This window comes from Hordeum vulgare, chromosome 1H (genome assembly GCF_904849725.1).
Source record: "Hordeum vulgare subsp. vulgare chromosome 1H, MorexV3_pseudomolecules_assembly, whole genome shotgun sequence".
In the NCBI taxonomy this organism is placed as follows: Eukaryota; Viridiplantae; Streptophyta; class Magnoliopsida; order Poales; family Poaceae; genus Hordeum; species Hordeum vulgare.
In genome coordinates, this window is record NC_058518.1 from 397,682,701 (window position 1) to 397,696,586 (window position 13,886).

General features: G+C 41.4%; 2 protein-coding genes across 5 annotated transcripts; one reads left to right on the plus strand and one right to left on the minus strand.

Annotated features, from left to right (window-relative positions):
- Positions 1–1,913: 1,913 nt before the first annotated feature.
- On the plus strand, positions 1,914–5,188 carry LOC123440229. 4 transcript variants are annotated; one of them, XM_045116819.1, is made up of 3 exons: positions 1,914–2,048; positions 3,075–3,146; positions 3,692–5,188. In XM_045116819.1, exon 3 carries the CDS (start codon positions 3,714–3,716, stop codon positions 4,920–4,922), a length of 1,209 nt encoding a protein of 402 aa, XP_044972754.1. In that variant the 5' UTR covers positions 1,914–2,048; positions 3,075–3,146; positions 3,692–3,713; the 3' UTR covers positions 4,923–5,188. The 4 variants fall into 4 exon arrangements, with proteins under 4 accessions (XP_044972754.1, XP_044972761.1, XP_044972737.1 ...); XM_045116826.1 differs by having other exon boundaries at positions 3,839–5,188; XM_045116802.1 differs by having other exon boundaries at positions 2,028–2,048; positions 3,703–5,188.
- A 4,350-nt stretch (positions 5,189–9,538) lies between these two features.
- Positions 9,539–12,558, minus strand: LOC123440254 (DNA-directed RNA polymerases II, IV and V subunit 12). The gene is made up of 3 exons (XM_045116835.1): positions 12,428–12,558; positions 12,143–12,235; positions 9,539–9,839 (listed from the first exon to the last, which is right to left on the minus strand). Exons 1-3 carry the CDS (start codon positions 12,468–12,470, stop codon positions 9,817–9,819), a joined length of 159 nt encoding a protein of 52 aa, XP_044972770.1. The 5' UTR covers positions 12,471–12,558; the 3' UTR covers positions 9,539–9,816.
- Between the last annotated feature and the right edge of the window lie 1,328 nt (positions 12,559–13,886).

Below are 13,886 nucleotides of genomic sequence, written 5' to 3' on the forward strand. Positions count from 1 at the left end.
CAATATTTAAGTACGACAAAATTTTCAGATTTGTAAAGAGTAGCATCTTACTCTTCAATCAAAGTAGCAATTTCATAAGCACCCTTAAAAGCAACAAATTCTTCTATTTGTTCAACATCAAAATAAAAATAGGCCTCCTTGGCATAAGAAGATAATATTTCATTATCATTAAACACACACTGGTAAGGAAGGTGTTTTTTAGTTTCTTTGGAACAAGTAAAATCATATATTTCACATAAATTCCAAGCATAGCAACACAAAGTATTAATTTGACGCCACAAGAATTTCCCTCTTTGAGATAAATGATGTAGCACATAATAAGCATGCTCATTTAATGGTTTTCCCTCAACTAAGCTAGGTGGGTTTTCAGCACGAGCACAAATGGATCGAAGATGATCCAAGTAATAAGCTTAAATAGAAGGATACATTTTGCGTGGTTCCTCAACCACTGGGCTATGGATGAAATTTGTGAAAGGGCATCTTGTATATTTCGCGCATGTCCTTGTATGTCAGCAAAGGAGGCTTCAAAGTGTTGAAATCTGCACAAGAAACGCCTTTCTGGTTCCCTTCGCGCGCACCTTCGTCTCCATATTTGATCCTGCTCCAGTATTCACCCCTCTTATCCATTCTAGGCCCTTCAATAGTAATCAACACAAATGTATCCAATTTAGGTAGGATCATATTCCCATGAACGTTAGAATTGTTATCAAGAAATTAAAATATACGGTAATTCAATTGGCGTGCACGAGCTTTAGTAATTGGTCGAGTATATATAACAGTCGAGAATGTGGGTGTAACCATGGTATTGATGTCCTCATCAAAGTGACGAACTGTCCACGACGACGACGGACATGTCGCAAACCCCTCTGAGGATGAGTAGGGCATGTGAGGCGGCAAAGCATTGTGTCCCAAGTGGGCCGGTCCGTCTCCCATGTTTTACTGTTTCTTGCCTAATATCACACCTCCACTTCATGGGTCTTGAACCCCGTCGCCGTTCATGAAGACGGCAAATGGAGGACGTGGTCGTCATTGCGAAATACAAAGGAAGTGGACGACGGGCGCCTCCGTAGGATAGATTTAGGGTGTTGTCGCTTTTTTAATGAAAATGTTCTGAATGTAATGAATTCCATCTGGTTTATATGAAAATTCGCCGTGTTTGCATGAATTTCGTCGAGTCGGTTGAAACTTGGTTCGAAGTGCATGCGAGTTATGAAAAATGTTAAGTATAGCATATTTCTTAGGATGTATTTTTTTATTTTTCCTTGCAGTTTATGCTTATTGGTTAGCTAGTGTAATTGACCTTCGACTTCTTACCCTTCTGGTTAGGTTAAAAACTATATGTCTTGTTTATTCAGTTCTCAAGATCTTTTAAGGACTATGCAAGCTTGTCTAAACTTCATCAAGAGCTTTGACTCTGATTCCATTGCCAGCAGCGGACGCTTTCACAACAAATGAAATATCAATTGCCGTTTTTTGAGAAATTCTTTGATTTATACTAATAATATAATAGTTACATAAAGTTCTTCCTTCCCATCCGTTATTTTCAGTATAATTGAATATAAGATTGGACCAGCTTTCGTATCCGTATTCATGACTGATTATCTTATCTGCCGACATATACGACAACAAATTTACTGGTCTGAAGATTGTCCTTAAACACCTTCTCCTCCTTATTATTCCCTTCATCTCAAAATTGTTGTCTTAAGTTTGTTTAAAAATGGATGTATCTAAACACTAAAATATTATTAGTTGCATTCATATCTAGACAAATTTGAAATAAAAAAATTAAAACGGAGGAAATATTAAAAAAAAAAACACCGAAAGGAAACGAAAAGGAACCCCAAGCCGGCCAACCCCTCTCCATCCTTCGCCATAAAACCGCACCCCACCCCACCCCTCCCACGCGCGCGACCACAAACGCAACCAATACCCCTCACCCCCCACCTGTTCCGCCACGGAAGAAAAAACACGAAAGAAAGGCTCCCAAGCAAGAAAAGGCAGACGAAGAAGGGTCGGCCTAATCCGATCTGCGGTCTCGTCAAACCGCCGTAATAATTTCGCTTTTTCTTTCGTTTTCTATTCTTGTTTCTCTGAGATGATTTATCCTGCCTCCTCCCGATCGGTGCTAGATCGACCCGATCTGTGAATTACCGGCCACGGCAGAGTCGGTAGGCAGTACCGCCGTTGATTCGCTAGGTTTTCTCGGTTCAACGGGATAATTAGGCTGTAGGGGGAGGGGATTTAGTTGCCGATTCGTTATACAATTATAGGGGGGGGGGGCGATTGGGGATTTTGTGATGGTCTCAAGGAAACTAGAGAGGAAAAACTCACCGGCTGCTGTCCTTGTCGCTGTACGGTGTTAAAATGAAATAAATAAACAATAAAGAATTGGATATGGATTGCACCAATCCTTTTTTAGTTCGAGCGTATCTGATCTTTAGCAGATGAGCGATCTTTGGTTGACTATTTGTCTTACAAAGCGTTATCTTGGAAAGCATACAATTGTAAGAGATCGTCTAGGAGATATTAGGTTCTCCAGTTCTGAATCTATGTTGTATACATGAGTAATGCTAAACAATTGCTCAGGTATATACTTGTGGACTACTTTGTGGTTTCCGGAGCTCTTGTTGGGTTTGTTATACTTATTTTCAAGGCTGATGTCAACTCCTAGTGGAAAATGCTGTATTTTTAGTATTTCACTTTTGATAAAAATCAGAAGCCTGGGAAATAATGCTTTTTTATGTATAATGTAAATTCACATGTTTGATTCCTATTTGTACTAGAAGCCAAGTTCTGATGTTTTAGTCAGTTATAAACATGTCCGAACAAAATAACTCCTTTTTCGGATGCTTTTTCTTATTCTAGTTATTGGTTGTTATGTATTGTGGAACAGAGGTGAGTGGAAGTTAGCTATCCACGTGCGAGAACCATGAGTTGGTTTTGAGATCTTATGGGTTTTAGCTCTAAGCCTACCCTCAAACTTGGTTGGGACTAAAGGCTTTGTTCTTGTTGTATTGGTTGTTATGTATTGCAAATTATGATCTTACAATACTGTTTGTGTAAAATTATTTCAGGATATCTCTTGTGTCAATATTATCACGGCTCTTGTCTTTGAATTGTGCAGAACAGACGGCTGCTGCCTGTAGGTTAGTGCTAACCCCTTCCCAGAAGTTTAATGAACTTACTTTTGTGCTTTAAACCTCTGCTTTCACTTTTTTTTTCTGATGGTGCATTTGTCTTGCTTCTAAACCATCTGTTTTACTAATTTATCATCTTTTTTGTTGCTGTCTTACTGTATGTATTTATTTCATTGCTGATAACTAATGTAACATACTATAGAACTTTTCCTGTAGCAAAATACTAATTTTAACTTGTTGTGATGGCCTTATTTAATGTACCAGAACTTTTTAGAATCTGATTCATATCTTTGCAAGGCATGAGTTACTTTGCACCATGATAATTTCCTTCGGGCTAATACTGATTTGGAAACTGTAATATGATGCCCCCAGCTGATATTATATCTTTAGTAAGACAGTTTCTTTTTCTCTGTCATTGTAAAAATATATTAATGTTCAAGTCGGTATTGGAATGGAACTATGTTTAGCAACATAATGTTTTTCTTAATCAGTATAAATGCTCAACTTGAGTCAGTTAATAGTTCTTTCTTTCAACAATTCTAACGACAAAGTAGATTCGTCACAGTTGATTTCAAGATGACAAGTAAGAAAAGTAACAGACCTACAGTCACATCATGCACTGCTCTGCATATGGAATGGGACAGGATTTCTTGCCCTATTTGTATGGAGCAACCACACAATGCTGTTTTACTTATATGCAGTTCCTACAAGAATGGCTGCAGAAGCTATATTTGTAACACAAGCCATCGACACTCTAATTGTCTAGACCGGTTCAGAGAAATGAATGGAGATAGTAAGGTCCGTGATTCACACTCAACCTCTTCGGTGCTTTCAAACTCCAATAACAGAACAGTCCAACCAAGATCTCACCATAGTATGATTTCCAGACGTTTGTTGAGCCCAAGCCTCAGAAGACAAATTGATAATGCTAATAACCAAGAATCTGCTAATTCAACACCATTCGTAGGAGAAAGTAGCATTATAACGGAAGAATGTCATGATGCTATGCAAATTGCAGTTGACATGAAGTGCCCTCTCTGTAGAGGATCAGTATCCGGCTGGATTCCTGCTGGAGAAGTCAGAAAGTATCTGGACGAGAAGTCGAGGTGTTGCTCCCATGATTGCTGCAAATTTGTTGGTAGCTATGAGCAGCTTCGTGAGCATGCTAGAACAGCTCACTTGCTTGCAAAGCCTGCCCTTGTAGATATCTCAAGGAAAAGGTCCTGGGATCGCCTTGAGCGTGAGCAGGAGTTTGGTGATGTGATTAGCGCAATCAGGTCACAGAATCCTGGTGCAGTAATAGTTGGTGACTATGTTATTGAGACTAGAGATGCCATGTCTCCTGATGAGGATTCTGGGGAAGAAAGTGGTGATGAGTGGTGGTCTCCCGCCCAAGACCTAATAGAATCACCGGATAACCGACATGGGGCCTCTAGGCCCTGGCTGAATGGAAGGCTAGGATCACCTAGCATTTGGCCAGATGGAAGGCATGCTTTCCCTAGGTTTCTGCCACAGCCCAGGCTTCCGTTCAGTGATAGGCGCAGCTCACGTGCAGATTGGCAGGGCATCCGGCGCTCAAGCGCACAAAGCTGGCTGCGCCGGGGGTTCTTGGACCAGCATCCTAGGCACAACAACAGTTACCGCGGATATCGCCGTGGCATCTTTGATCGACGTTATGCTGGTAACCATCGTGCAGGCATTGACAGGAGGCAGGATGGTCCAGCATTTCAGCCGGGCAGACGACAACGTTTGAGGTACACGCAAAGAAGCCAGCATGATCCATGATTGACTGAAGCAACACTACTTGTGCAGTATTTAGTTTATTGCAAACAGCCAAGCTATCCTTGTAAAATAGTTAGTGATGGTTAAGAATTAATATCTTGGCCTGTTTACTATTCGTGTATTATATCTGTCAGAAATGTTTTAGTTCAGATGCAGAACTTCCCTTCTAAATGTATGTTCAATGCCTTGTTCTTAGTAGGTTGTCTATTTTTTTCTGCGTGAGGAGGTTCTGTGATTAAGTTGAAATGAAATATAGTTGCATTTCCCTACACGGGTTGGTTCGTTATTTCCCCTTCTCTTTGTTCTTCATATGGATTCTTCCACGCCACGTTACTGTTACTGTGGCTACGCTGTTCGTTATTGATCTAAGAGCTATTTCATTATGGTGATATTTGAACAAATTTGTTAGTGCCGTTTTGCTGTTTTAAGATCAACAATGACAATGAATTTTGTTACGAGTGGATGATATACAAAAAGATGCCATGTATGATTAATTGATTGTCAATCCCTAAGGACATAATGGTGTAGTGTAAACAAATACAAAATGTGCAATGTATTTTCTTGGGTAAGTTTCAAGGTTATGTTCTACTCCCTTCGTCTGGAATTAGTTGATACTCAAAAGGATGTATATAGCACTGGAGTATGTCTAGATATATTCATGAAGTATTTTGCATGAAGAAAATGATTATCTTTTATTGTAAGACTTGGTAGGTTATTTGGACATTGATGGGGAAAAAAATCATATGTACAGTTTGCACTGAAAGTAACTCTCGGTTTATTTCGTTGCATGCACTGCAGAAATTACGCTGATTATTCATTTCCTTTTTTGAGAAAAAAGCGGACTGCAACATACAAAACTTTCTTAATCATCAGAATGATGTGCTTGTCGTTGGGTGCATCTCAGAAAATGGCAATAACAAACTTTGATTCTTCAGTCATGAGTAGAAGACAGTTATGAGTAGAAGACAGTTTGTTTTTTTAGAAAAAAAATGGCAAAAGATATGCCCCATCCATAGTTGGATGGTTTAGAAAGGAAGTGGTATCATCAGCTCATCAGGTTTAAGTTCTAAACTTGACAATTGATGCTCGTATTTTTTTGGTTTATTTTATGCTTTCATCAATGTGTTTAGTGAAAGGGGACATTCTCGTCGACTATGAAGGTGTCTATGGCGACTTTGTCAATCTTAAAATGATGTGTCGATTCAGTCTTTTGAAGATACTCATAAAATAAGATGTGCGTACATATTTCATAAAGACGAGTATTTACACGTCAGCATAAGTGTATGCATTTGTAATGTGTTCAAAAGAAAAGAAAAATACACGGGTGTTACTCACTCCAAGAAGACTGTCTCTTAATAGTCTTGAAATATATCGCGTCGGACGACGGAGTTGATTTGTGGCAAAAGACGCGATCCTTCAAAATCTACCGGCACCACATGCCACCTTTCCCATGCGTTACTTGGGTCTCCCAATTTTACGGGGACGTTGTTTCTCCCGGAATAGATCCACTAAAATCTCATCCAAAACAATCGAGTAAAATTGGTCATCCACTAATTTTTTTGCAGAATCCTGCAAACTCTCGGCCGATTCCATCATATCTTTGGATTCCCTCCCTCCTTTTGCCAGTTCACCTAACCCTTCTTTTCCTTGGCGTGAAGGAAACTTCGCCCCCTTTCGTTCTCGCCTCACTCCTCGTCGTCGACTCCGATCTCGTCGGCCCTTCATCGTCCAACCTCATGCGTCGCCAACGACCCTATGGAGTACCCTTAGCCACTGAGTGTCGTATTTCATGCCTCGCCGCCACCATCTATGCCGCTCCATCCTCTAGCGCCTCCCTCGATCATGCATGCAGGCGCTGCGCCGACATCTTCCACCATCGTCGCCAAGTGGAAGAGACAGAGGAATCATCTCGTGCATGGAGGCGTGCTCGGTGCAGCACCATATCCTTCCGCCCCCATTCTGATTCCTTCCATCATGGCCGCCAGCACGAGGAAGAACACCGACTCCATCGGTGTGACCGGTGCGCGGGTGATGGCCTCGAGGAAGAAGGCGTTTGAGATCGAGTCCGGGCTCATCCTTCGCCTCCAATTGGCCACGTTCTACCCGATCATGGTTACTCGACCGGTCACGCCTACAACATGTTAGATGAAACATTTGGGAGGCGAAGGTGCTAATAAGAGTTTCAAAGCCAAACCAAAGATCTTGCTTGAAACGCTCCAGTGATCTTTGGTTTGGCTTTGAAACTCTTATTTATGTTTTGCCTGTTGAATTTTGTAGCCAAAACATGCACTCAACATATACCAAATTGTTGGAGAAGAATGCAGTGAATTTGAGTGCTCCCCTTGATGATTTCGATAAGGCTCAAGTGGAGATCAAGGCGAAGGTCGATCAAGCGAACGGTGGTGATGATGAAGTAGAAGAGATTGAGGAGGCCGAGTATGATGCTAGACTGGGAAGGACCGGCAACTACATGGAGACGAAGGGTGCATGCTTGATTCAAGCATGGGAGAGTGTGTCACTTGATGCGATGATCGACAAAAATCAAAGCTTTGGGAGTTATTGGCAAAAGATCGAGGACAAGTACCTCCAGATCTTGTCATTCCCTCCGATCGGTCATTAAAGTCACTCCAACGTCGTTGGAATGTGATCAAGAAAACTTCTTGCCGTTGGGATGGGTGCTTGGAGAAAGTGTGGAATGCACCTCCAAGTGGCTCCAGAATTGATGATTATGTGAGTGTTTCTTCATTTTGTTGACTTTGTACGAGTTGATAGAATTTTGAGCTCATACTTGTCTCAATGTCCATGTGTAGGATCGCATCGCCAATGAATATTTCAAGTAAACCACAGGTTTCAAGGATCGGTCGCTCACTCTTCATCATTGTTAGCGCTTGCTCAAGGATAGTGAGAAGTGGAGGATGACGGACAAAGAAGCTCCTCCAAAGAAAGGTTCTCTTGTCAGAGTGAAAGATGAGGATGATGATAGTGATGATGCATCAAAAGAAGGAAGAAACAAGGAAAAACGGATGAAAACAAGAAGGAGAAAGCGAGAGTGAAGAGGTCGGTTGAGACAACCATATTGAGAGATCAAATGTTGACATGGCGAAGATGAAAGAAACTATCTTAACCAAGCATTGGGGATGTGGTTGTTCTAATCCCGAGCTCATGTGAGCTTGGGTGAATAGTAAAATAAAAAAATGGAAAAGAAATTCAGAAAATTCTGTCTTTTTTTGTGTGAAACATTGACAAAATGTTTGTTACCTTGTAAAATTTCATCACCATATGAAAATCGTAGAAATAGTGGCAAAAAAATTGATGCTCCAAAATGTTATTTTCAAACGCATTGTGAAGCATTGGTTTTCTGCCATATTTTCCACGAATGTTATTTTACAACAAAATTTTGCAAGCTACGAAAACATTTGTCAATGTTTCAGAAAAAAATCAATTTTTTATTTTTTCTATTTTTTATGATTTTACTGTTCACCCAAGCTCACATGAGCTGGGGATTAGAACATCACTTTCGAAGCACTGAGATGCTAAAGTGGCTGTGACCAAGAAGAAATACAAGCACAAGGATGAGAAGTGGGAGAAAATGTGTGCCTTCAAGAAGTGCAAGATCGCCCTAGAGGAGTAAAAGAGGAGGGACCAGAGGACCACCGAGGAGGACCGGGTTCATAATGATGAACCCAGAGGGCATGGATGCAATGCCAAAAGAACTTTGGGGATTGAGAAGAATGGACATGTGCCGGAGAAAGATGGACATGTGGCCATTTAATCATGTTTTATTTTGTTTTATCGCTCATAGTATGGCTAAACTTGCTACCTCATATGTTGTGTCTGATTTTGAATGCTACGAACTAGTGCGACTACGTATATATAAATTTCATGCATCTATATGAATTCAAGCACTTGCCAATATTTGCCCTATGATTTTTTTACAACACCGCGAGGCCTCCGGTGCGGAACAGATAGTCTACACTCGTCTGTTCCATTGGAGGCCTCGCGGTACCGCAAAGAAAAAATGTAGACGTCCGTAAACAAAATTTACAAGATGAGGCTTTACAGGATTTGCTAGAAATGCTCTAAGAGGGCTGATTTTCAATTCCTTAAAGACATGGCGGCTATGCTCGCTCTGTGGGACGGGCGAAACATCACAACACCGGGATGGGGCTCCCTTGTGAAGTCGGTCCTTACATCCCAAGAGATTTATCATGCCACATCCCTCATTATCCCCCTCCCGTCGTGAAGAGTATCAACGAAATCAAGAGAGCTTTCCTTTGGACAGGCACTGACAAAGACACCGGTGCAAAGTGCAAGGTGAATCTGGGTTGATTAGCCTCGATAAATTTGTCTGAGCCTTGCGCTTGCCACAATCACAGTCAGCAATGGTGCATGCGCTCCATTTTGGTCGGTCCCTTGTCTAAACTGGAAAAGGCCGAGCGACATTGCCCTCCTCATTTTCATGGACCCGTCAAGGGAAAATTGGAAAGTCAGAAAAAGGCCGAGCGACAGTGACGTAATGGAAATTCTTAATCCCACAAAACATTACAAAGCTCAGTTTAAAGAACACAGCACGAGAATTAAGGAAAATATCAATACAGGCAGAAAATAACAGCAAGAGCTTGCGACCAACCAACAGGTCATTTTATTGCCTGCAATAGCAATAATAACAATTTTTCGATATCCAGCTTTCAGGATGCATCATCTCGATTACCTGATGTCTGAAATCTCAATACGGTTACAAAAAGTTTTACCACTTCAAGCCAAAGTCCAACGGACAAATACAACCTACAAGCACTGTAATATATAATACATTTCTCCATTGTAGCTTTGTCTCAGGGCACACACTCCCATCGCTCCAGACATGAACTAACGGCGAATGATGCTTGTTCCTTTGTCTTCAGCGAGCTTCGTATTGAACAACTGCCCAAGCGAGGAGACAGTTTAATCAGCGATTGCACAAAGCGTGCGGAGATTATATGTTGCAAACAAATTCAGTTTGAACTGAACTAAAAATCTAGTATTATTCAGTGTCATCAAGCATACATGAGATATTTCTCAACCAGAACAGCCATGCAAGCAATTTTTTTTTACTTCTAGTTAGTTCATGGTCAAAACAAAAACTACGAAATAGACACTCATGTGCCTGCTTTGAACCTAAAACCAACAAATTTGTTGCAACAACTTTGCAATCAAACATCACTAGGACTCACTAAAGTAGCAAGATCGACCGTATTCCTTATTATTGATAGGTGGGCTAGGTGGCTGCGTCTTGAGTATCGAAGGGATATGTCAAGTGTTGTTTGTATTGTAAGTATGTAGCTGACATGTACCCGGTTATTGTCATTTAACACAAGTCAACATAGTTAGCTTTAGAAGCAACGTTATTGGTTTTCAAGACAAAAAAAGGGGTGTTAAAGAAACAAAAATGTACCTCTACAAACAGAAAAATATTACTATAACACAGATTCTAGTAATTGCATGCCTGGCATTTATTTACAAGAAAGTCTAACACACAAAAAAAGAGAAAGAAACAGTATGAACTAATGTGTTTAATGAAAAAAGAGGTTAAATATGCATGATCATGTGTATTTCCCAGAATGTGGCAGTTCGGCTATAAGCACAATACATGAAAGACATGAGTATAAATGTTGGAATTTACAATCTGATCGGTTGCCCTTGCTCAAATAAACAATGGTGCTAATAAGAACTGATGACAAAGTCATATATGTCGGCCGATGGTTCTAATAGTTCCTATACCATGAATTCACAAAGTTTTTATTTAAACATCTAGATATCCTCCGGAACTTTGGTTTGCGAGACACATTTACTTCAAACAGTATACTATAAAGCATAATTGCATAAACTGTGCCGCAGGATATCCGTTAAATATTTATGGTGTTCATGGCATTTCGAAACGTTCAAGAGGCTATGTAAATCTTTCCAACTTTTATAGCTTGGCTAAGCCACAAAGTGCTGCACAAGTTCAATAATGAATGAAGTAGTGAATAGAAACAAAGTAACATATAGAAACAATCTGATTAACATGCTGCCTTGCAAACCTTAATACAAGTGGGTGAGCCAAACACATCATGTATTAAAGGCACATAAGTTATGTATTATGATCATTACAGAAATCAGGACTGGGTGTTCTCAACAAATAAAAAGGATGGTTCAGCTAAGGGATTGTTGACAAAGTAATAAATAAATTGGTCCTTGAGAATCTTGAACCATTTATGTTTGAAAATTCTTATGAAAAAACCTAGAAAACCATGTGAACTTTGGTGAAACAAAAACCTATTAACTTCATAAATTTTAAACCGTACAGTTTCACGCCTAGAATTGTATTTGCACAAAACCTTGGGGTAGAAAATGTGGTTTTAAACTTGATGGCGGTAAGCGGCTATCCAAGGTTCTTGAGGTTGTGTACACTGCTCCAAAAAATCCATTTCAGTATTGTTTTTAAATCTAGCTTGAGTCAGTGACAAACTATTGCACGAGTAAATGGAAGCAAGCACAAGGTACATACACTGTGCATTGGTATAAACTGACCTAAATAAAGTATGATTGGTCAAAGAGTACCTCGACGATATATGTTCCAAAGTTTCTAAAAAAATCTAGATAATCACTTTAAACCTTGGTGAAAAATCCACATAACCTAATAAACTTCAAACCATATATTTTACCCCAAAAATTGTGTTTGCGAGCAATTTCGGGATCAACGATGAGGTTTCCAGCTTAATGGTGTTATGCGACTTTTCCCAAAGATTCAAGAGGTTATGTAACTTTTTGAACTTCCTGTTTCCATATGGATCTTGATTCTGCCTTGAGCAAGTCAGAAACTAATCCACAGTCAAATGGAAGTATGTACAGAGCTTATAAGCAATCCAGTAAATACCTACAACTGGCACATACTTATATCCATTGCATTAGTAATTACGGCTGTAAATTATGCAATGATGAATATGTGATCAAATATTTCCACCGGTGAAGGAGGATAGTTAACACTTTAATGATAATAGATGGCGAATACTGTTCTTCGAAACTGAATTTCAACGTTTTAGATGCGTATCATAGCTTGTTTTTTTCTTTTTCTAAACGTAATTGCACACAGCAATTTATAACCGTATTTCAGATAAGTGCACACAAAGCAATTAGCAAATGAAATATTAAAACGTGACAAGAAAATTTAAGTAGATCGAAAGAATAAAGTTAAGGGGCCATACTCCTGCGGGTGCGCTTCTTGTAGAGGATGCGGTACCCACACTCGCGGCACTGGATCACATCCCCTGTCTTGAGCGTGTTCTCAGCTCCGCAATCTGAAGGAACGCATACACATACTCGTTTAAATAAATACGGAGGGGAAGTCAATTTACTTGCACGAGAAATCGAAACACTGTGCTTCTCTTCGTGGTCGAAGAATCGAATCAACACAAGGCGTGTAACATCTGAGCAAGCGAGAATACGAACGAGAGAGCGGGGGAACGCGGGGGGGGGGGGGGGGGGGGTACCTCCGCATAGATAGCTGACGGGCTCCGGCTGCTGCGGATCCATCGAGGAGGGCGGTAGAGTGTCGCGAAGGGGCTGTAGCTAGGGTTCGTGAGGAGCGGCGCCGCGCACGGGGTGAAATAGGGAAGGCGATGCTTAACGGGCTGGCCACTTGTCTTTGGGCCGTTAGATCAGCAACTTGCTTGGTCCATCCAAATCCAAAGAAAGAGGGTCGAGGCTCACAAATCTTGCAAGGTATGGTTTATTAAGGTTTGATCGCCATACCACGTGACACATGTGATAAGTTATTCAAACAATATAAAAAAAAAAGAATTTGATTGTCATATCTAGTTAGGCCTGTCCGATAATTTTTTATTCGTCCATGTAAACATTGTAAAAAATACATTGTAAACATTGTAAACATTGTAATTTTTTATTTTGCAAGATTATCTAAAAACAATGAATCGGAGTCTTTGGAAAAAATACTCAAGAGTGCATAGGGGATGGAAAAGGTATGGAGAGGGAGAAGAAGGGTCGGGCGTATGTCGAAGATACAAGATAACGTGGAGGACGGCTAGAGATCTCACATGCGTTCTCCCTTGAGCGGCGTGCTTCTAGTTTTATCTCGTGTGTGTTACTGTTCTTTTTGGTATTGTCGGCCCAGTAGGAACCAGGTTACCACAACCAGTCTGCCTCCAGTCCAGGATGCGACACTTGGGCCGGCTCGAGGAAGATGGCCATGTTCCGGCCACTTCGAAGGGAGCCGTGTCGCGAGGGGCGAGCCTCCTAAGGCCCCTCGTCATCAGACCATGCACTATTGAGGTCGCCAGGGGCGAGGTAGCCTCGTGCGGCTCCTCCCGTGAGGTGGCCTCGTGAGGCCGGGCGTACAGCGCCAGCCGCAGGGCCCCGTGACCATCACGTGGGTGACGTACCCGCACGGAGAAGGATGGCAGAGGACGCGCAAGGCAGCGCGGACAGGGAGGATTTCTCCTTTGGTGATTAAGGTGCAGCATCCGCTGTCCCTCCGAAAGCAGGTTCCTAAAGCTTGCCATTCCGGTGAAAGAAGATTAGGGCGGATTGACGCGCCAGGAGGGAGGTCATCGTCGACCCTACCCGCGCGTTACAAAGACTACTTTAGCATGATTAGTCTAAGCTGTTGCCCCCCTTCGGATTGGCGCCCTATGGCCACTCTTTCCCGCTCATGTTTTCGGGGAAAAGGAGCAAGGCATTACAAGGGGAACTGGGCACTTCCATGTGAGAGGAGAGAGTCATTCCCTCCCCCACACCCCCGTGTACTTGAGCCATGATACGTCTCCATCGTATCTACTTTTCCAAATTCTTTTGCCCTTGTTTTGGACTCTAATTTGCATGATTTGAATGGAACTAACCCGGACTGACGCTGTTTTCAGCAGAATTGCCATGGTATTGTTTTTGTGCAGAAATGAAAGTTCTCGGAACGTCCTAAAAATTTACGGAGAATAT